This window comes from Mytilus trossulus, chromosome 2 (assembly GCF_036588685.1).
Source record: "Mytilus trossulus isolate FHL-02 chromosome 2, PNRI_Mtr1.1.1.hap1, whole genome shotgun sequence".
NCBI classification, from domain to species: domain Eukaryota; kingdom Metazoa; phylum Mollusca; class Bivalvia; order Mytilida; family Mytilidae; genus Mytilus; species Mytilus trossulus.
Genome location: NC_086374.1, coordinates 67,405,977 through 67,429,529, shown reverse-complemented (window position 1 = coordinate 67,429,529; position 23,553 = coordinate 67,405,977). Strand labels below are relative to the sequence as shown.

Sequence of the window (23,553 nt, the reverse complement as noted above, 5' to 3'; positions counted from 1 at the left end):
ATGCCCAAAGCCAAATATTTGGAAGCAAAGAAAGTAAAAGTATCAACTTGAGGATGAGTAAAAAGCTTTAATATCAAAAGCAAAACTGTTTGTTTTACATAACAATTTGCATACATAAAATATTAATTTGAATAATAATGAATATAATGTTTAATTTTTCAGAGGAAAACCAGTTGTTAAATGCCCACTGAGTGGTGCATGTTATTTACCAGAGTTTAAAGGTCAAACATGCAGAGCAACACAGGTAAGATAAATATATTTCAATAAACTATATTCTTTCATTTCCTCTAAATCTTATAGTCATCAACGTTTTATGGGCTTCAATTTGCCATTTTGAATTTCTTCAAAGTATTCTCAACTCCTATTGGAGAGAATAATTTTATAATTGGTCTGCAGCTTGATAATGTTAAGTTTTAGCGAGAAGCAATTTTTAACCAGATTTTTGTGACAAAAATATTGGTTATAGATTTGGGGATGTACGGTGGTCGGTCATGCGGGCGGTCAGTCCGGCGGGCGGCAATCAAATGTTGTCCGTGCATTTACGCATGAACTGTTCTTCCAAAGCTTCCCAAATTTTAATATGTTGTTACTGTTAACAAAATGGAGGTCAAGTTCAATAATGACGATTTTGACTTTTACCGTTCAGGAGTTATGGTTCTTGAAAGATTGAAAAATGGTGTTTCCAGTTGTGTCCGTGCATTTTCTCATGAACCATTCTACCAAAGCTTCCCAAATTTTAATATGTTGTTACTGTTAACAAAATGGAGGTCAAGTTCAATAATGACGATTTTGACTTTTACCGTTCAGGAGTTATGGTTCTTGAAAGATTGAAAAATGGTGTTTCCAGTTGTGTCCGTGCATTTTCTCATGAACCATTCTACCAAAGCTTCCCAAATTTTAATATGTTGTTATTGATAACAAAATGGAGGTCAAGTTCAATAATGACGATTTTGACTTTTACCGTTCAGGAGTTATGGTTCTTGAAAGAGCGTAAAATGGCGTTTCCATTCAGGTTGTTGCATTTACTCATGAACCATTCAATCTAAGCTTTTCAAATTTTAATATGTTGATACTGATGACAAAATAGAGGTTTAATTTGATATTGACGATTTTCACTTTCACCATTCATCAGTAATGGTTCTTGTGATATTGCCAGGACACAAATAAATGTTAATAAATCCAGTTTGCTGTCATTGTGACAGCCTCTTGTTACATCTACAATGTAGCCACTTCCTGCTTGCCGATAGTTTGAAATTTTACAACACTCATTGTACAAGGAAAGATATCTTGAAAGTCTTCTGGCATTAGTTATGCTTTAGCATATATTACGCAGATTAAGACCCAGTATTGGTCTTGTTAAATTTTGTTCTAATTTAATTTTTCTCGTTGTTTAATTTTCAGGTGACAGAAATTGGTAAAGACTGCATTGGTTTGAGAATAAGTCCTATTCAATTCAGATGAGGAAAAGAGTGATTTAAATACACATACATTATTATCATTTGAAGTTCAATGTGGATACAAAAACTATATGTATATTATGATTATGGAATACTTTTTGAACTTAAAATTTAAAAAAAAAGCATGAAGTTAAACAAAATACACTGTTTTGTGATAAAACTATGAACACAATATTGACAATTATTGATACATTAATTGAAAAAGGGAAATGCTTTTATTGAGTATGTATTTATGAAATATTTGCTATTTGTTAAGGAGAATATTTATTGACTGGTAATAAAATCAAGTAATATATAATGTCTTTCATTTTATATATGTCACAGGGTATGAATATAACAAGAGTGCACACACTGAAATGTCTCTTTCACCCGATCAACTTATCATAGAATTCATGTTGAAAGTCTTTAATATTAAGGTTGTGCTGAAAGTATCTTATTAGTGTAAGCGGGTTAAACTGACACACTGGGGGACCTAAAAAAAATGTCGGATTAAGCAGGATGTTGGAATAATCAGGTCTTTTTCTGCAAGGATAGGCATATTTTGGGACCATGAAAATGAGTTGGTTAAAGCAGGATGTTGGAATACTCAGTTTTTGTCGAGCCTGCAACTTTTGTTGCAGAAAACTCGACATAGGGATAGTGATCCGGCGGCGGCAGCTACGTCAGCGGCGTTAGCTCACTTCTTAAAAGCTTTATATTTTAGAAGGTTGAAGACCAGGATGCTTCATACTGTGTATATAGATGCCTCATGTTACGAACTTTCCGTCAGTCACATGTCCAATGTCCTTGACCTCATTTTCATGGTTCAGTGACTACTTGAAAAAAAAGTTAAGATTTTTTGTAATTTTAAATTCTCTCTTATTATAAGTAATTGGATAACTATATTTGGTATGTGCGTACCTTGCAAGGTCCTCATGCCCGTCAGACAGTTTTCACTTGACCTCAACCTCAATTTATGGATCAGTGAACAAGGTTAAGTTTTGGTGGTCAAGTCCATATCTCAGATACTATAAGCAGTAGGTCTAGTATATTCGGTGTATGGAAGGACTGTAAGGTGTACATGTCCAACTGGCAGGTGTCATATGACCTTGACCTCATTTTCATGGTTCAGTGGATATAGTTAAGTTTTTGTGTTTTGGTCTGTTTTTCTTATACTATATGCAGTAGGTCTACTATATTTGGTGTATGGAATGATTGTAAGTTGTACATGTCTAGCAGACAGGTGTCATCTGACCTTGACCTCATTTTCATTGTTCCGTGGTCAAAATTAAGTTTTAGAGTTTTGGTCTATTTTTCTAATACTTTATGCATTAGGTCAACTATATTTGGTGTATGGAAATATTTTATGATCTATATGTCTGTTATGCAGGTTTTATTTGACCTTGACCTCATTTTCACGGCTTATTGCTCAGTGTTAAGTTCTTGTGTGTTGGTCTGGTTTTTTTTCTGAATTTATAAGCAATAAGTCAACTATATTTGTTGTATTGAAGAATTGTTAGCTGTACATGTCAGCCTGGCATGGTTCATCTGACCTTGACCTCATTTTCATGTTCATTGATCAATGTTTTGTTTTCTTGGTTAATGCTGAGTTTATGTGAAAGTTGTAATAAAGCTTTATATTTGGTCTATCAACATGATATCTATGAGTAGTAAAGAAGGCAATACATTTCAGCGTGTGCACTCTTGTTTCTACAAGGATAGGCATATTTTAGGACTATAAAAATGTGTTGGTTAAAGCAGGATGTTGGAATACTCAGGTTTTTCTGCAAGGATAGGCATATTTTAGGACCATGAAAATGTGTTGGTTAAAGCAGGAAGTTTGAATACTCAGGTTTTTTCTTCAAGGATAGGCATATTTTAGGACCATGAAAATGTGTTGGTTAAAGTAGGATGTTGGAATACTCAGGTTACACTGTATTATCAATATTTTATGAAATTGAGGTCAGTCAGTTGAATCATGCAAGACAGAGACCAATTAACTGTGAAAATGAGGTCAAGGTCATATGAACCCTATCAAACAGATATGTTCATCTTACAATTGTTCCATATACCAAATATATAAATTGATCTATTGCATATATTTGAGAAATTAGACAAAACCAAAAAACTTAACATTGTCCAATGAACCCTGAAATAAGGTCAAGGTCAGATTAAACCATCCAGATGAGATGTACACCTTATAATCATACCATACACAAATTAAAGTTGACCTAATGCTTAAAGTATCAGAGATATGGATTAGATCATTTATCTCCAACCTTGATCACTAATCCATGAAAAATGAGGTTGAAGTCTGGTGAACATTACCCGACAGACATGTATACATTGCAACCAAATATAGTTATACATGTACTATTACTCATAAAAATTGAGTTTTACATGAGATGTCAACATAATTAAAACTCCAATTTTTTTTCCATTTTTCTAAAAATAGCAAAAATAAATGCTCACAATATCTCTGAGTTTACAGTATTCTAGTACTGTGCACAGAAAATTATAGGCCAAATAAATTGTTGATGTCAAATTAAGGTCAAAAATAAATAGTATAGATAATTGTTCTTCTAATTTTTAGTAGCACAAGTCCTTTCCAAATTTAAAGCATTTCAATTATTTTTTTCTCTCACAATTCTGCTTTGAGTTTTTTGGTGTTCTTCATGTTGCTCATCCAGTCTTAAGTTTTCTTAGAGGTGTTTTGTATTCTGTTTGTCTTTTTGTCTTTTTTTTCTTTCGCCCATCTTTTATAAATTGTTGACACCATATCTCGATCCACACATTTACCTGATAAAATTGAGAATGGAAATGGGGAATATGTCAAAGAGACAACAACCGGACCAAACAACAGACAACAACCGGACCAAACAACAGACAACAGCCAAAGGCCACCAATGGGTTTTTAAAGCAGCAAGAAAATCCTGTACCTGGAGGTGGTCCTCAGCAGCCCCTAAATAAAATTGTGTACTAGTTCACACTAAACTCCAAAACATATACATGAACTAAAATCAAAACACATACAAGACTAACAAAGGCCAGAGGCTCCTGACTTGGGACAGGTGCAAAAATGCAGCGGCTGATGTTTTCCCCCTTTGTTTAAGGGGAGATAATTCAGTGATGTGAAGTAAAATAGTTAATACTAAATAATTTTATTGTAAAAATATTGCAAATATAATGATATGATACTTTTACAATGAAATCATGATATGTAGGTATATACACTGAAATATTAAATAAAAATTGTGTGTATACACATATATATTTGTACACAAATTGCTGGATTTCATTTTGAATAAAATAAAACTGGATTAAATCTTTCTATGTAAGTAAAAATTACATTAACAATAAATAATTCAGTATTTCCTTGAATATTTAAAAACTTAAATATAAATTCAAGACACTAGACAACTTGTTTTAAAAATTAAATATAGCACTTTCATTTTAAACTCCTGAAAATTAGTAAAATTTACATATTTCCATCTGCACAAAAAAAATAACAAACAGAACAGTCTCCTAATAAATATAACTATATAATGAGTATGGATTAATCATGATGTGATCCCAAATAAGTAACAAATCCATTCTGTATTAAATTTAACATAGTAAATGGATTTCTAGAGGTAAAATTAAAAAAATAGCTTTGATATTGAGATCAGTTATAATGGAGAAATCTATAATGTAGATCAAAAAACAAACTGCATATAATTTAATATACTGAAATGAATTAGCATGAAACATAATGTGTAAAAAAACTGAATAACAAAGATTCATAACAAATTAAGATCATCTGTATCTTTATATTTAAAAAAAAAATCAAACTGTTGCTACTATGGTAACAGTTCACAAACTAATCTCTCTGGTAAAAACACATTAACATGGTGTTTTGGTGAAAATTCAACTTTCTTTGAAAGCATAATATTACATCACTTTGGCAACTCTCACAAAAATTCATACAATTAAAAATAATTGAAACTTTTAATGATACTGATATGTTCATGACTTATGAGTAATTTGATTCATAAGATTTTTTGTGAAATTAGTCAATGGTTCTTAAATATTAATTTAATTTATTTTAATCTAATTTAAGTGTAGATTTAATTTAAAGACCTTTAGTATTGTACAAATATTTATTTATAGTCTAGTCTCTAAATGATGACGTGTTGTTATGACAACATGAACACTACCATGGAAGCGAGTAGAATTAAGATTACGGATGATGAGATGGATGAAGCTGCTAGGTAACTAAACTGAGTAACTGTCTGGTCTATCAATGTGGCACCTCCAGCTATAAAACAGGAAAAAAATACATGTAAATAAAGTATACATCACATATTCTACAAACAATGCTGCTTTATAGTTTGGTAAAAATCCAGGATAGTGTGAGAAAGTTATCAAAATTCCAAAACTTAAACTGCAGAGTGAATATTTGTGGACACTGTAAACAAGGAAGATGGAATGTTGGATTGCTATGTCTAGCTTTTGCGAAAAAAGTTGCAGGCTCAACAAAAATTTGAATTTACTATTGGCTTGTATGCAGACATTAAGGAAAACAATTAAATGAAATCTCCATGAAAAAACAATTTTACCTAAATCAATGAAAATTAGTAATTCCCAAATAAACAAAAATTACAGTTCATGGTAATTTTTGTACATTTAATTTGTAACTAACATACCTATGGCAAAATAAACAGTTTGAGATTTTTGTATATTTATTTCTTTAAAAACAAACATATGGCAAAATAAACAGTTAATACTGTCTTTTTGACACATTCCCCGTTTCCATTCTCAATTTAACTTAAAAGATTTTTTTAAATTTAATTCGTAAATATCATACCTATAGCAAAATACAGTTAATACTGTCTCTTAGAAACATTTCCCATTTCAATTCTCAAATTTAATTGAAGAATTTTAAAAATTGAATTTGTAAAAATCCTACCTATAGCAAAATAAACAGTAGGAGATTTTTGTCCATCTCCTGCATCACTGAAAGCTGATATTCTGATAGAATACACCACACCAGCTTCTAAGTTGGATAATTTCCATTCTGTTGGCATAAAATCAGTCAAGTATTCAAAGGCTGATCTGAAATTTTCGTTTGACGGCCAAAGGAAAATCTGCAATAAAATAAAGGAATACTATTTATATAGATGACTTTCAAATTTGTACATTTTCATTAGCTTTTGATTTTGCCATTTGATAAGAGACTTTCCATTATGAATTTCCCTCAGAATTCAGTATTTTTGATATTTAACTTTTTATATACTAGGTGATTTACCTTGTAACCTACGATTGTTGCTTCATCGGTTGTTATAAGTACACCTCTCCATGTGATTTTAACAGAGGTTGAGTCAACAGGATGCACCCTCACTTCTGTTGGATAAAGAATAGTAGCTGAAAAAGAAATGTCGAAACATTTAAAACTATAAAATCGTAATAATCAAATTCATATACCAAAGACTAGCAGAACTGCACATATGAGAGTTCTAGAATAATAAAAATGCATCAAATATTTTTATTGTATAGCATTGTAATATTTCCCACAGAAAGTAACCAAAAGTTAGGGTGCAATAAATTACAATATTGCATTAGCAATAAATTACAATATTGCACTAGCAATAAATTACAATATTGCACTAGTGCAATAAATCTTCAAAATTAATGCTGTCATCAATGACAAAATCTTAGTTTAAACCAAATTTTACTTTCAAATATTATTGCTATACAATAAAAGGGTTATTGCATGAATATTGGGGAATATTGTCCCTCATAGAAGATTATGCCACTTGCAAGCTCTTGCAATATACAATTCTACTTGGGACAATATTTCCCAATATTCATGAAATAACCCTATAATATTACTTTTCTGAAATTAATGCATAAAAATTTTACATCCCTGAAGTTATTGCATTAACCTTTTATTGCACTGCAGCTATTGCATACACAATTTACTTTACTGAATTTATATTATTGCATAAAAATTTGTACTTTACTGAAATTATTGCATTAATATATTATTTTTCTTTACTGAATTTATTTCATAATCATTTTACTACTTAAGCTATTGCAAGAACATTTAACTTTACTGAAGTTATTGAATAAACATTTTACTCTACTGAAGTTATTCCATAAAATATTTACTTTGCTAAAGACTAAGTTATTACATAAAATATTTACTTTGCTAAAGACTAAGTTATTACATAAAATATTTACTTTGCTAAAGACTAAGTTATTACATAAAAATTTTACTTTAGTAAAGTTATTGCATACACTTTTAACTTTACTGAAGTTATTGCATAAACTTTTAACTTTACTGAAATTATTGCATTTAACATCTTTCTTTATTGAGGGTGTTGCATAAATATTTTACTTTACTGAAGTCATCAAATATAAACCACAGTGATTCAAATATATAATAAAAAATTGTCTGTGCATGAGGATTGTAGCAGTGAAACATATTTCTGGCTTATTTATTGTGGATTCATTTATTTTCATGGATACCAATTCTTTTGATTTGAAGAAAAATTGTATTTTTCATGGATTTTTGATTTTATATTATATGACTTCATAGAACTAGAGAACATTTTTACATTTTTAAACTTCCTTGAACAATTAAATTCACTGTACCAACAAAATTCACAAAAGTGGTCTCCAACGAAAATAATAATAAACTTTTCTTCCAATATTTTGCTTTATCGGTTCTTACCATCACTTGCAGTTTTACAAGGATAAGAATCTGATTTAGGTCCAAGTCCAGCTGTGTTGAAGACTTGGACATCAAATATAGAAAATGCATTTGGTGTGATTCCAATGACAATACCATGAGTTGGCACAATATCATCCTTTGAACTGAATCTTATAAACTGTTTATAAATAGGCAGAGTTTCTCCCCCAGATGGCCTGGCCCAATAGTTGACCTGAAAAAATGAATGGTCTATTCAGTTAAAGACATGATATTAGCTATATATATATTATAAGTGTTCATTAAAACAACCTAATCTTTAAACACTGTAAATTCAAAAAAATATTGCGAAAAATGCACCCCAGTTATAATCGAAATAATTTAAAAATTTTTAAATTAAGGTGGTACCTTACACTACAGGGAGATAACTCTGTAAAATCTGCGTAACGTTTTAATTACGTTGTGTTGTTGAGGTAATACTAAGCTTCTCAATGATCAAAATAAGTGTTTGTCAAACTGCTATATAACCAGTGTAAATTTTCTGATTAAACGGTTGGTTCAAATTTTTGGATTTTTTTATATTTTTGTCAATGGATCAAAGTTAATACTTTGTCAAAATTTTGTGAAAATTAAACGAGCCAAATTAATTTTAGTGAAAGTGTTAGGTACCACCTTAATTGAACAGGATTTTTCTCAATATCGCAAAAAATTAAAATCAGATTTTAGTCTAAAAAGACAAAATCGCAGTAATAAATGCACACAATAATTCCGGAATTTATAGCTGCAGGTAATCAATTAGGGTGCCCCTGCACACAGAAATTGATCATAGTTTCTCCAACTGTGTATATGACTCTTCTGCATGGGGTAACTGTTAGGCTGCACAAAAATAAAAATATTCAGCCATGATGGTCTGAATGGAGTTTACAAAATACATAATATTGGACCAATAACATAGAAAATGGACACAAAATTATGATATTGAGGAAATACTCATTTGCAGGGTAAATTGTTTGAGGCAGACCTGCAGTGTATTTGCAACAAATACAGACTCTGTGTTCACTGCAAGTCAGCTGCAAGTTGTCTGTAGACTTGCAGCAAATGTTTCCAGGAGGCAGATTTTTTCAGTAAGATTTTCTTAAATTTCTGGGAATTTGCTGTGTAAAATAAGGGCTAAGCAACACACATTACCCTGAGACACCTCACATTTATATTAAGTACTTATATATAATTTAATTTGTTTTCAGAATATGAAAATTCTTTTATATTTTGATACTCTAACTAATGAATGTTGATCAAATTATAAGGATATATACCAAAAAGAAATTCATATTTTTTAAGACTCATACATAAGCAATCAATCTGCTAAAGAACCTAAAACCTCACCTGAAAACCTGAAATTTTGCCTTTAATATTCTGTCTTGTATTTTCAATAGGTGTCCAATAGACATCCATGGCTGTTGAATTAATGGACGAACAGCCTTGAATCTTTGGTGCTGGAATAGGCACTGTAAAGAAAGGATATAAGTATAAACAATTATCTTGAATACATAACATGAGGGTGATGATGGGGTGTACAGAATAAAGAATAATGTGTCAAACTTTCCAGACAATGTACTTTGTTTAGATAGATCATAGTGTTGTGTGAAGCACAGTACATTATATCGAAAATATATAAAGGAAATGTTATGTACTGCACCGAACATTTAAATACAGAATACACATAGAATTTATTAAAAATTTCAAGCACAAGAAATTATTCCAAAATTAAAAATAATTCCAAGTTGAAATGATAGCCTGTTAATGAGAAAAAATACAGAATAAAGTACACAATATAAAAGGAAAACAAAAACAAATATAGAGACAACTGAATGAAAGCAAGAAATAAAGAATAGAGAATAATAGGCACGAAATAAAGAATACCGAAAAATAGGCAAGAAATAAAGAATAGAAAATAATAGGCAAGAAATAAAGAATACAGACAAATAGTCAAGAAATATAGAATAGAAAATAAAAGCAAGAAATAAAAAATAGATAATAATAGGCAAGAAATGAAGAATTCCGACAAATAGGCAAGAAATAAAGAAAAGAGAATTATACGTAAGAAATAAAGAATATCGACAAATAGGCAAGAAATAAAGAATAGAAAATAGTAGGCAAGAAATAAAGAATGGAAAATAATAGGCAAGAAATAAAGAATACCAACAAATAGGCAAGAAATAAAGAAAAATACCGACAAATAGGCAAGAAATAAACTAGAGGCTCTAAAGAGCCTGTGTCGCTCACCTTGGTAAATGTGAATTAAACAAAGGAAGCAGACAGTTCATGACAAAATTGTGTTTAGGTGATTGTGATGTGTTTGTACATCTTACTTTACTGAACATTCTTGCTGCTTACAATTATCTCTATCTATAATGAACTTGTCCGTGTAGTTTCAGTGGAAAATGTTGGTAAAAATTTACAAATTTTATGAAAATTGTAAAAAATTGATTATAAAGGACAATAACTTCTTAGGGGATCAATTGACCATTTTGGTCATTTGACTTATTTTTGAGTCTTAAATTGCTGTACATTATTGCTGTTTACAGTTTATCTCTATCTATAATAATATTCAAGATAATAACCCACAACAGCAAAATTTCCTTAAAATTACCAATTTAGGGGCAGCAACCTAACAACGAGTTGTCTAAAAATTTCAGGGCAGATAGATCTTGACCAGATAAACGCTTTTACCCCATGTCAGATTGCTCTAAATGCTTTGGTTTTTGAGTTAAAAGCCAAAAACTGCATTTTACCCCTATGTTCTATTTTTAGCCGTAGCGGCCATCTTGGTTGGGTTGCCCGGTCACAAAACACAATTTTTAAACTAGATAGCCTAATAATGATTCTGGCTATGTTTGGTAAAATTTGGCCCAGTAGTTTCAGAGGAGAAGTTTTTGTAAAAGTTAACTAAGATTTACGAAAAATGGTTAAAAATTGACTATAAAGGGCAATAACTCCTAAAGGGGTCAACTGACCATTTTGGTCCTGTTGACTTATTTGTAAATCTTACTTTGCTGAACATTTTTGGTGTTACAGTTTATCTCTATCCATAATAATATTCAAGATAATATCCAAAAACAGCAAAATTTCCTTAAAATTACCAATTTAGGGGCAGCAACCTAACAACGAGTTGTCCAATCCATCTAAAAATTTCAGGGCAGATAGATCTTGACCAGATAAACAAATTTACGACAAATTAAGACGTCGTGTACAGCTTACGATAAGTATACAAACGATCTAAAACTGCGTTCTACCAGTTTTGAACTTTTTTATGATACGAACAGAATTTCGACAACATATCGTTTCTGTACAAGTCTGCCATGCATGGCGGGAAATCGATCTTTTTGTCTTATTCTTATAAAACTTAGTTTAACATACCCTCGCCTACTACATGTAAGTTGCGTGTAGATAAAATTGTTATGGACACTCTAGAACCAAAATGTTTAAAACTTGGTATGGTATTACTCGTTAAAGTTGAAAGGTCAAGGTCACAGTGGCAGTCGTAATACAAGTCAATACCACCCTTGTTGACACTCTCAAACCAATATGCTTCAAAAGATTTTAACCACATTTGGTATATAGTTCCTCCTTGTAATGATCTGACATTTTTTACGTTCAAGGTCAAAGGTCAAGGTCATGCAGATGGACTTGTTTTTTCTCCTTAAAATAGCATAATACACAGGAAATTGGTTGCTCAATTTTTTACCTGCTTATTCTAAAGACAATATTAAAGGTATTTCCAGTTACTGAATCTTTTGTTTGATTTCTAAAAGAATAGTTTATGTATCAAAGATGCATATTCAATTTACCATTTTCTGCATGTGTCATATACAAATATAGTGTTCATATTTGTCCCCAATATGTTACATACGAGGGGATGCCACCGATCGGCATTGCCTTGTTTGGACTGTTAAATGAGTGCACTAGTCTGAATAATCACCCATAATTATGCCCATGTTTACTGATCTATCTTAAATGTAAGGTAATGGGTTCGTTGATCCCTTTTATTTAAAAAGAGTTCTTTCCAGGAGAATATCATAACAATATATACAAAAGGAAAGAAGTGTGGAAAGCAACAAATGCGGCAAAATATGACATATAGAAAACAAAATGGTTATGGAGTAAACGTTTGTGTGATAACAACTCAGACGATACATAAAAAATCAGAATAATGAAGAAAAAGTTGGTTTCCCTATATACGTGAATATGCAGTGTTAGTGTATGAGGCGCGTTTATGATTTTCATTATGTTACTTGATATGAAAAATTGACAAAAAAGAATATTTTGATTGTAAAAGTAAATCCTGAGCCTGTAATAGCTGCTCTTCTTGTTCTATTTGAATTATTAGAAACAACGCTGTCGCCTTTCTTGTTCTGATACGTCTTTCTTAACTGTGGTATTAGACTGACCAGTACAAGCATATCGCGACTGGCACTTTAAATTATTTTAGCGCGAAAATTAACTTACATTTAGCTGAATTTATTGCCGTCGTAGTTCCATCTTTTCGCCTTCGTACTTTAATTCGATGGCAACACGACGGGATTACGAGGTCTTCACGAAGTCGTGTTTCCATCGTAAGACCTTCTGGTAGCTTCGTGTTTCATTCGTGTAGACATCATAATGTCAAAACTGCCCGATGGAAACGATGGAAACACGAATGCAATATGATGTGCAAAGATGCATTCCCGGTGACATTACGATGGTGAGGATGGTGATACGAACTCAATATGAACCCTCAACATCGGACGCACCTTCGGTGATTTTTTAACATGTTAAAAAATTTAGAACCCTTCCCGAAGTTGTCCCCGAAGTCTAGAAAAAGTGGCCGATTGTTCTACGATGGTTAAAGATTGCATTACGAATAACCCGATCTGGATACGATCAGTCCCGATTTTGGAAATTTCCCTAATCGTGATGACATCGGCGTAAAAATCGGGACAGTGTGACGCGGGCATTAAAGATCACTAAGATTTACGAAAAATGGTTAAAAATTGACTATAAAGGCCAATAACTCCTAAAGGGGTCACCTGACCATTTTAGTCCTGTAGACTTATTTGTAAATCTTACTTTGCTGAACATTTTTGCTGTTTACAGTTTATCTCTATCCATAATAATATTCAAGATAATATTCAAAAACAGCAAAATTTCCTTAAAATTACCAATTCAGGGGCAGCAACCCAACAACTAGTTGTCCCATTCATATTAAAATTTAAGGGCAGATAGATCTTGACCAGATAAACAATTTTACCTCTCATCAGAGTTGCTCTAAATGCTTTGGTTTTTGAGTAATAACCAAAAACTGCATTTAACCTCAATGTTCTATTTTTAGCCGTGGTGGCCATCTTGGTTGGTTGGCTGGGTCAAAAAACACAATTTGTCTTAACTAGATACATCAATGATGATTGTGGCCAAGTTTGGATAAATTTGGCTCAGTAGTTTCAGAGGTGAAGATTTTTGTAAAAGATCATGGAGATTTACGAAAAATGGTTACAAATTGACTATAAAGGGCAATAACTCCTAAAGAGGTCAACTGACCATTTTGGTCCTGTTGACTTATTTGTAAATCTTACTTTGCTGAACATTATTGCTGTTTTACAGTTTATATCCATCTATAATAATATTCAAGATAATAACCCAAAACAGTAAAATTTCCTTAAAATTACCAATTTAGGGGCAGCAACCCAACAATGGGTTGTCTGATTCATCTGAAAATTTCAGGGCAGATAGATCTTGACCTGATAAACAATTTTACTGCCATGTCAGATTTGATCTAAATGCTTTGGTTTTTGAGTTATAAGCCAAAAACTGCATTTTACCCCTATGTTCTATTTTTAGCCATGACGGCCATCTTGGTTGGTTGGCCGGGTCAAAAATCACAAATTTTAAACTAGATACATCAATGATGATTGTGGCAAAGTTTGGTTTAATTTGGCCCAGTAGTTTCAGAGGAGAAGATTTTTGTAAAAGTTAACAGCGGACGATGGACGCCAAGTAATGATAAAAGCTCATTTGGCCCTTCGGGCCCCGGTGAGCTAAAAATACCGACAAATAGGCAAAAAATAAAGAATACCGACAAATAATAGGCAAGAAATAAAGAATAGAAAATAGTAGGCAAAAAATATAGAATGAAGAATAGTAGGCAAGAAATAAAGAATGCTGACAAATAGGCAAGAAATAAAGAATAGAAAATAGTAGCCAAGAAATAAAGAATGGAGAGTAGTGAGATGATAAAACATTATGAATGCAGAATAAGGGGAAGAAAAATATCATATAAAACAAAACAAAATTGATTAGTTACATATTTACTAAATACAACTGACAGCTTTAAGAGACTTACTTCCTTCAGCTGAATAAATGATCCTTGTAGTAGAATTCTGTCCATTTCCATAAGCATTACGGGCCTGAATCATCACCTCATACGGCAGATAGAAATTATCTGCTCCAACAAGCTGGACATAATAAAGTTGACCTTTAGACAAGTCATCTGGTTTCGATTGTACATTGGTCTACAAAAAATTTAAAATATACCACATAATGAATGTCATGTACATGAGATTACCTATAGAATATATGAATAGAAATGTCCTAGCAATGTACTGCATATAGCAAAAAAAAACTGAGAACAAGGAGGTATGTCTAGAAATTGTAATATTGTAAGTCAAATTCAAAGGACAATTTCTAAACATCTAATCTATGCAAAACATTGAAAGTCAATGAACCATGACTTGATGTCCAAAAAACTAGATGAATTGAAAAATCTATTTCATCTGATGGATTTTCTGTGAAATTAAGACAATGGCCATCAAGATATTGTTTCCATGGAAACCGACATAAAACTACATCCTGATATCTTTTCTAGATTTCTTGTGTAATCTCCTTTAAATTATACACCCAAATATTTTGAGTATTAAAAGGGCACTAATTACAAGATATATAAAAACTTTTAAAGTCTGATTTTTTGTTTATTTATTAATGAAAATGAAATAGATAAATATTAATCTGCTTTAAGCAGACAGTATCTTTTAATTTTGACAAAATAAACTAAGAAATATTTATAATGAATTATTCCATGCAAGTGACTAATTAGACCTCATTGAATTCTTATTCATGTGACCTTCAATTTAGTCCATTAGCAAGAGATAGATAACGCATGAATGCCCTTAAAATGCTTAAAATATTTTGATGCCCCATTTATGAGCATTATTTCTTCAGGTCTGTGCATCCGTTCATCCGTTCTTTTGTCTGTCAGTTTGTCTGTCTGTTCATCCATCTGTCAAGCTTCAGACTTTAAAATTTGTCACTATTGCTAAGTTGAAGTCCAATCAACTTGAAACTTAGTTCACATGCTCCGTATGATATGATCTTTCTAATTTTAATGCCAAATTAGAGTTTTGACCCTGATTTCACTGTCCACTGAACATGAAAAAAAGTGTGATTGGGGCATCTGTGTACTATGGGCACATTCTTGGTTTTTACATATGATAAAACTTACTGCAATCCAAACTTGTGTGCTATCTGTTCTCCAGTACAGTCTGTAGTATAATCCAGTTCCTCCATGGTATTTCTTTGGTAATGGCTGCAGATAGAAAATAAATTATATATCGCTGTTGTTTGACAGTTTTAATAAATTTAATCAAACCTCCGCCATTCTATGATTCTTTAAAAGCATATATTGTTTTTATTATTTGATTGGTTAAATTAATTTCATTTTTACTAAAAACTGTAAAGTCAGAAATTATTTTGATGTTTTTTCAAAGCTAAAAATTTGAAAGTTTCAGCTTTGCAATAATAGAAACTTAGACATTTCATATTTTCAGCAGTGATTTTCTTTCACTAAATGTTTGCCACTACAGATCTCACATTTTTACCAGTAATCAAGGTTTAAAAATAATAATTGCACATGTTAATTTCTTAATTAACAGTAAGGAGTACATAAGTTAAAGAGCGATAAGTTTAGTATGGATTGATTGATTGTGTGGGGATAAACCGCATATTTATAATATCTTAGATAAAAAAAAAATTGTCAAATTCTTTAAGTAGACATTATATTTTGTAACGATATGTTGATGTCATTATCACAATGTTATCTATTTACAATGTGATTTAGTTTGATCATAAAAATAAAGTGGTCGTATAAGGAAAGTGACAAAATTTTACATTTTTTGTAGGCAAAACTAAGATTTTTATCATTAAATCTACCAATGAACTTGGCGGAAAATATCTCAAATTCACCTTTCTCCTAAACATATCAAACAGGATTATCTAAGGAAACCGTCTAATTTCATAGCCTAGTACTCAAATTGCTTTTTTTTTTTTTTTTTTTTTTTTTTTAAATGTTATAATATTTTATTTGAATTTTACATTTGTTAGAGATGAAGTACCGGTACCTTATCCCGGCCTCGTTAAGGTTAGTATATAGCATTTTATTGATAAGTTAGTACTTGTTAGTGCACAATATGTATATAATAATGACATGTATGTAAACAAATGTAACTGAATAGAAATATGATAACACGATGTATAATAAATTCTAATTTATAAAATTAATTTAATTTTTGCTGCAACCAGATTATGGAATCTTTCATATTTGCCTTCTTTATTTATCAATATTTCATGATATTGAAGAAATTCTTTTTTGAAAATTTCAAACATATTAATTTGTTTTGTTTTTTGTTCGGATATATAGTATCCTTTGTATACAGTAAAAGAATAATTGTAATTTAATCATTAATACTGTAGTAACTTGTATCCGTACAAAAATGATTTAATTGATATGATATGATGTCCTATTTTAAGTTTATCAAGTAATAGTTTTATTTGATCCCAAATGATTTCAGAAATTTGCATGTTAAAAAGTAGTGCTCATAATCTTCGATGACATCACAAATATTACATAGCGGAGTTTTAGTTATTTTCCAAGAGAAAAGTAATTGTTTGGTTGGTAAAATGTAGTGCAGAAATTTCCATCTTAACATTTTGAATTTATTATCTTGTATATAATAAAAATATAATTTAGCATTTGTTGTCTTTTGTTTGTGTTGTTTTCCAAGATAAATATGTTGTCCCATTTTTGAAATCCTATTGGTTTTTCATAATATCTATTTAAGAGGGAGATGTAAATGTCTTTGGAGGAAATGTTTTTAAGTGATACCATTTTTCCTTTTTTATCTTTAAATTTATATTCGGAGTCAATGGCAACTTTTGTTTTTAATGATTCTTTTTTAGTTAGCTCTTGTAACCACTGTTTTGGTATTGCTTTCATTAATTTAGAGTATTCTGAAAACCAGTTAGCATGACAGGAAAGTTTATCTAAGATCATGTTTTGATTAAATTTTCCTTTATTATCAATAATGTCATTTATAAAAAGAATTTTACTGTTTATCCAGTTTTTGAAGATGAGACATTTACCGTTTAATTTGATATTTTTATTGCCCCATATAAGCTGCTGTCTTATTTGTTTATATGATAGATGATCCAATTCCTTTTCAGATTTTGAATTTATCCATGATTTGATTATTCTTAAGTAAAATTGTGGAATTAGTTCTTTCAGTTTATAGACCAAATTAATATTGTTGAAATTCATTTTAAATATAAGGAATTCTTGTCCAAATTTATCAAAATAATATCTTGGTAAGACTTTCCAATTGGGTGATATCTCTACGTTGTCGATGATTTTTTTTACCCAACTAATATTTATCGCTTCTAGATATTTATCTATGTTTATCATTTTAAGCCCGCCAGCATGGTAATTTTTACTTATTATATCCCTTTTAACTTTTTCTGATTTATTATTCCATATAAAACTGTATATTAATTTTTTTAATTTTGCTAGGTATTTGTTATCAATTTCGGTTACAGATGCAACATAAGTAATATTCGGTAAGATTAATGATTTAACATGAGTTATCTTACCTAACATAGTTAAATTTCTTTTATTCCAATCTTTAATAATTTTTCAGATTTTTTGTATTGTCGTTGCAAGTTTAATTTTTTACACTCATTTTTATTAAGTCCAAAGTATATTCCCAAACTTTTATTTTGTCATTTTTTTACTGGTGCAGGAAGCCAGAGTGGCCAAAGAGATCCATCTAATCTAATAAAGGTAGGAAACATTCTTTTATAACACGAAACTTGGTTCATACTTATTACCTTTCTATAAGCAAGTTCGTGCATTATATTTTCAGAAATTAATAATTTTAAAGAGATAATTTTAATATCTAACTTGGTAAATACTTACATTCCATTTGATGGTCAGATCACCAACACTACCCCCTCCTCCAGTTATATTCATGAAATCAGGATTCACTAATGGAGCAGCCATTAGAGTCTGGTAATAAGCTGAAAGTAATATTTTACACATTTATAATAGATTTGTTATACCATAAACCTGAATTTTACCTTGAATTAATTGTAAACAAAATGCTATGCCTGTCTTATTACAGACTCTCTTCAAACAGAATTTTTACAATGAAGAATGAGCATAGTATGATTTAGTATAGACATATAATTTTTGTGTAAATTGCATTTGCTTTCCTTATGTACTTGGACAATACACAATTCTTAATCGACATAAAATATAAGCCATTATTAACCTTGGCCTCCATCCACGTTCTAAAAAGTTTTTATATTGATGAATTCTTTATCAAAATTGGAATCTTTTGGTTACAACACATTTTGGATCGCAGTTGGTGGCCAAGTGTTTTTAAAGCTTTTAGGTCTGAAAATTGCACGAACTCATCATATTTTGACAAAATGTCCAAAGTGGGCTTTGGTTAATATTATGTAATTTTATGAAAAGAACTGATGTATTTAGCATTAAGACTTTTGAAATAAACCCACTTACGAACCAATTTTTGGTGTTTTATGATAAAGTTGATATTTAAGGCCATTTTGTGCCATAAGTGAACCTTGCTTGTCCTTTCATGTTTTGAAAACTTACCAGATTCTAAACTGAATTCACTCCATCCTTTGATATTTTTGGCTCTTATTTTAAATCTGTAATTATTGCCTGGCAGGAGTCCTTTCAGTTCATATGTTCTTTTCTTTGTATCAATTCCACCAACAACTAATGTATCTGCATGAAGTATCTCTACAATACATATAAGTTAACAGTTATAAATTTTTTCCAAATTTTCTTGCTATTTACACATTTCTCGATGGTTTGGAAAACTCATCTGTTGATAAAACTTTAATCAACTATGACGTCAATTTTTTCTTTATTTCTTCTGATATTTTTTCCATGGTAATATCATAAAATAAGGTGACCAAGTCTGATTACGTCCCTATTGAGGACAGTGTGTTACTTTTTGTTTATATACCCTTTCCAAATTTATCTATTTATGATTTATGCCTCAAACAGCAAGTAGGGGGATGAAACTTAACTGTTAAAAAAGTGATTTGGTCTAGAAGAAAAAAGTTACAAATAAGCATTTGGGAAGCTGTCAAAAGAATTCAAGACACGCTTCACATACAATTGTCCATATTTTAAGTTAGAGCTGATGAAGTTTTCTATAATTCTATTATAATTTTTCCCAAAAGTAGTACAACACACTGTAAAAATAGTATTAGGAAATTGCAGGTGGTTTTTTTCTAAATTTCCATTTATTGTCTTTTAAAAAGAAATTCACTACGAAATCACTGTTCCCAGACCTACTGTGGATTCATTGTTATTTGAGGACAAGATTGCACTTGCTCAAATGTCTCCCCTTCTTCACTCACCATTGATATTATGCTGAAAACTTAAACAATGACCAATGAACCATATAAATGAGGTCAAGGTCAGATGAACCATGAACCAGGCAGACATGCATAGTTTACAATCCTTCCATACAACAAATATAGTTGACCTATTGCTTATAGTGTAAGAAAGACAGACCAAAACACAAACTAACAGACATATAATATATTTATATAATTTGAGGATTATTCTAATGTGCAGAAACTAGTTTGAAAACCATTACTTCATCTCTGATTTACACTTACTGTTTATGCCTGTTGTAGCTGAATACCACTGTCCTGGCTCAGAGTCAACATTATATATCACCTCGTACTCCAAAATTGCAGATCCACGGTCTTTGCCAGAGGTCCAATAAAAAATTATACTATTTGTGGTGACCCTTCCGCTGTCTCCATACAGTCCTGATGGAGCCTCTGGTACACCTTAATAAATGAAGAAAAAAAACACATTTAGAATATTGTAAATTTCAAAATTATTGTGATGTTTTTATCAATTCACATTTTTTCAAATTTCATCCCATGGGCATGAAAAGACTCAGAACATTCCAAGTTGGTGAAACTGTCAAACATGAAAGTATATCGATTCTCCAACAACATCATTCACTAAAGTTTTTGTTAGCGTTCCAATTTAATTGTTTTCAAGTTTTATATTGAAATATTTATAATTTACTACCAGGTAAATTTCCTGTAAAGTAATATATACAAATTCTGGAAATTTATATTTTAAGTTTCTGGAAACGTAGTACATGCATTGGAACTTTGAATAATTAGCGTAAACACAAGACACACACCATCCCCCTTCACATAAAAATCAAATGATAGTTCCATAATATACAAGTTTCCCTGTCAAATGAACCTACCTTGAACTTCCACTATCCCTGCAGCACTGACTGAGTTGAGTGGTGTTAGTGCTGTACATTCATACTCCCCTTCATGATAGTATTGTAATGGTTTGATGTATAATCCAACTGGATTGAAAGACTGAAAATTTAAATACATACATTAGTTTTTTTCACTATAAATGTTCATATAAAAATAAACATGATAAACAAAATGAACTATGTGACATTGAAAATTCAGAAATTATTGTGTGCATTTATTATTGCAATTTTGAAGAATTGACAGAAATGCGAACTTAACTACCACTTTTGTGATTTCTGAAAAATGTGCATCTGGAGATATGTCTATTGACATCAGGCATCAGAATGCCAGTTCATATTATTGCGACCCTCACTTAGTCGCATAATTTGCATTAATAAAAATCTCGCAATAATTTCTGAGTTTACAATAATTTTAATCCCTTTGTAAAAATATAAGATTTTGGAAGACATGAAATTGAAAATTTATAGAGGAAATGAGAATGTGTAACATGGTAAAACCAGATGACTCTTGTTGACATAAATAAAGAAACTAAAAATTGTAGTTGCTTAGAAATCTGTGACAAACAATTTTATATATGTGTGCATGACTTATTAAATAAATTGTTCATTCAATTGTGAGGGTAAAGGGGCACATTATTAAGGGGACTGGATGTGGTGTCCCTCTATTTTGGGCTAGCAAGATCACTGAAATATCTATGTTCATGACAAAAAGGAAGTAAATAACGAAGTACATGCAACTGAAAAGGTGTCAAAAGTATGGTTGTAAAGCATTATGAAGCTAAATTTGGTGCCATATTTCCAAGAAATAATGACACAAAATATACATTTTACAAATTTTGTTTATACTAAATACAGGATTAATGTTATCTAATAGTTTCATATGATGTAAATAAAATAAGTTAATAAAAAGAAGAATGAATGTAGTATTTTCACAAGCATATTAACATAAATGCATGTGTAAACATTCCTTAAGTTAGAAAAGGTTGGATTCACCCATACCCATCTTTTTTTACCAAATTATTAAGGAACAGACCGACAAGGTGATTTCATCATAGCCCCCTCATAACAATTTTTCCTAATCAGTAACAGAAACATACTTGTGTAAAGAAATAAGACTCCTTTTCCATATCTATTCTTTTTCCATTGAATTTCCAAACATAAATAAGATCTAGAGCTGGATCATAAGAAGCTTCACAGTTTATAAACACAGTGTCATTCTGGACATAATTTTTATAAAAGTTGTTTGGTTTTCTGAATAATGTTGTTCCATCTGCAAATACAACATGACAAGCAATGATATAAAAATGTAATATTATCTCCCTTTAGCAATGATATAAAAATGTAATATTATCTCCCTTTAGCAATGAAAAAAATGTAATATTATCTCTCTTTAGCAATGAAAACTAGAGGCTCTAAAGAGCCTGTGTCGCTCACCTTGGTCTATGTTAATATTAAACATTGTACACAAATGAATTCATGACAAAATTGTGTTTTGGTGATGGTGATGTGTTTGAAGATCTTACTTTACTAAAAAATTTTGCTGCTTACAATTATCTCTATCTATAACAGTAGTTTCTGTGGAAAATGTTAGTGAAAATCTACAAATTTTGTGAAAATTGTTAAAAAATGACTATGAAGGGCAATAACTCCTCAGGGGGTCAATTGACTATTTTGGTCATGTTGACTCATTTTTAGTTCTTACTTTACTGTACATTATTGCTGTTTACAGTTTATCTCTATCTATAATAATATTCAAGATAGTAACAAAAAAACAGCAAAATTTCCTCAAAATTACCAATTTAGGGGCAGCAACCTAACAACCGATGATCCAATTCATCTGAAAATTCCTGGGCAGATAGATCTTGACCTGATCAACAATTTCAACTCTGTCAGATTTGCTCTTAATGCTTTGTTTTTTGGGTTATAAGCCAAAAACTGCATTTTACTCCCATGTTCTATTTTTAGCCATGGCCGCCATCTTGGTTGGTTGGCCAAGTTACCGGACACAATTTTTATACTAGATATCCCAAAGATGATTGTGGCCAAGTTTCAATTAATTTGGCCCAGTAGTTTCAGAGAGATAACTAAGACTAGTTTCTAAAAGATAACTAAGATTTACGTAAAATGGTTAAAAATTGACTATAAAGGGCAATAACTCCTACAGTGGTCAACTGACCATTTTGGTCATGTTGACTTATTTGTAGATCTTACTTTGCTGAACATTATTGCTGTTTACAGTTTTTCTCTATCTATAATAATATTCAAGATAATAACCAAAAACAGCAAAATTTCCTTAAAATTACTGACTCAGGGGTAGCAACCTAACAACGGAATGTCAGATTCATCTGAAAATTTCAAGGCAGATAGATCTTAACCTGATAAACAATTTTACCCCATGTCAGATTTGCTCTAAATGCTTTGGTTTTTGAGTTATAAGCCAAAAACTGCATTTTACCCCTATGTTCTATTTTTAGCCATGGCGGCCATCTTGGTTGGTTGGCAAGGTCACCGGACACAATTTTCAAACTAGATACCTCAATGATGATTGTGGCCAAGTTTGGTTAAATTTGGCCCAGTAGTTTCAGAGGAGAAGATTTTTGTAAAAGTTAACGCCGGACGCAGGACGACGACGGACGACGACGACGACGGACGACGACAGACGACGGACGCCAAATGATGAGAAAAGCTCACTTGGCCCTTCGGGCCAGGTGAGCTAAAAATGTAATATTATCTCCCTTTAGTAATGAAATAAAAAATGTGATATTATCCC

General features: G+C 31.0%; 2 protein-coding genes across 3 annotated transcripts in view; one reads left to right on the top strand and one right to left on the bottom strand.

Moving 5' to 3' along the window:
- Nucleotides 1-1,755, top strand: part of LOC134707849 (coatomer subunit alpha-like) — a 37,067-nt gene extending 35,312 nt beyond the window's left edge. For both annotated transcript variants that reach the window (XM_063567943.1, XM_063567942.1), the window contains 2 exons: nucleotides 163-244; nucleotides 1,402-1,755. In XM_063567943.1, coding sequence (XP_063424013.1) covers nucleotides 163-244; nucleotides 1,402-1,461 — 142 coding nt within the window. In that variant the 3' untranslated portion in view covers nucleotides 1,462-1,755. The remainder of the gene's footprint in view (nucleotides 1-162; nucleotides 245-1,401) is intronic.
- A 2,826-nt stretch (nucleotides 1,756-4,581) lies between these two features.
- Nucleotides 4,582-23,553, bottom strand: part of LOC134705953 (contactin-3-like) — a 41,646-nt gene continuing 22,674 nt past the window's right edge. Inside the window, exons 15-26 of the mRNA XM_063564666.1 lie at nucleotides 21,881-22,053; nucleotides 20,763-20,883; nucleotides 20,149-20,325; nucleotides 19,106-19,255; nucleotides 18,404-18,504; nucleotides 15,659-15,742; nucleotides 14,504-14,672; nucleotides 9,511-9,632; nucleotides 8,152-8,362; nucleotides 6,724-6,839; nucleotides 6,385-6,562; nucleotides 4,582-5,733 (exon numbers count right to left, since the gene is read on the bottom strand). Of these exons, the coding sequence (XP_063420736.1) occupies nucleotides 5,612-5,733; nucleotides 6,385-6,562; nucleotides 6,724-6,839; nucleotides 8,152-8,362; nucleotides 9,511-9,632; nucleotides 14,504-14,672; nucleotides 15,659-15,742; nucleotides 18,404-18,504; nucleotides 19,106-19,255; nucleotides 20,149-20,325; nucleotides 20,763-20,883; nucleotides 21,881-22,053 (1,724 nt within the window). The 3' untranslated portion in view covers nucleotides 4,582-5,611. The remainder of the gene's footprint in view (nucleotides 5,734-6,384; nucleotides 6,563-6,723; nucleotides 6,840-8,151; nucleotides 8,363-9,510; nucleotides 9,633-14,503; nucleotides 14,673-15,658; nucleotides 15,743-18,403; nucleotides 18,505-19,105; nucleotides 19,256-20,148; nucleotides 20,326-20,762; nucleotides 20,884-21,880; nucleotides 22,054-23,553) is intronic.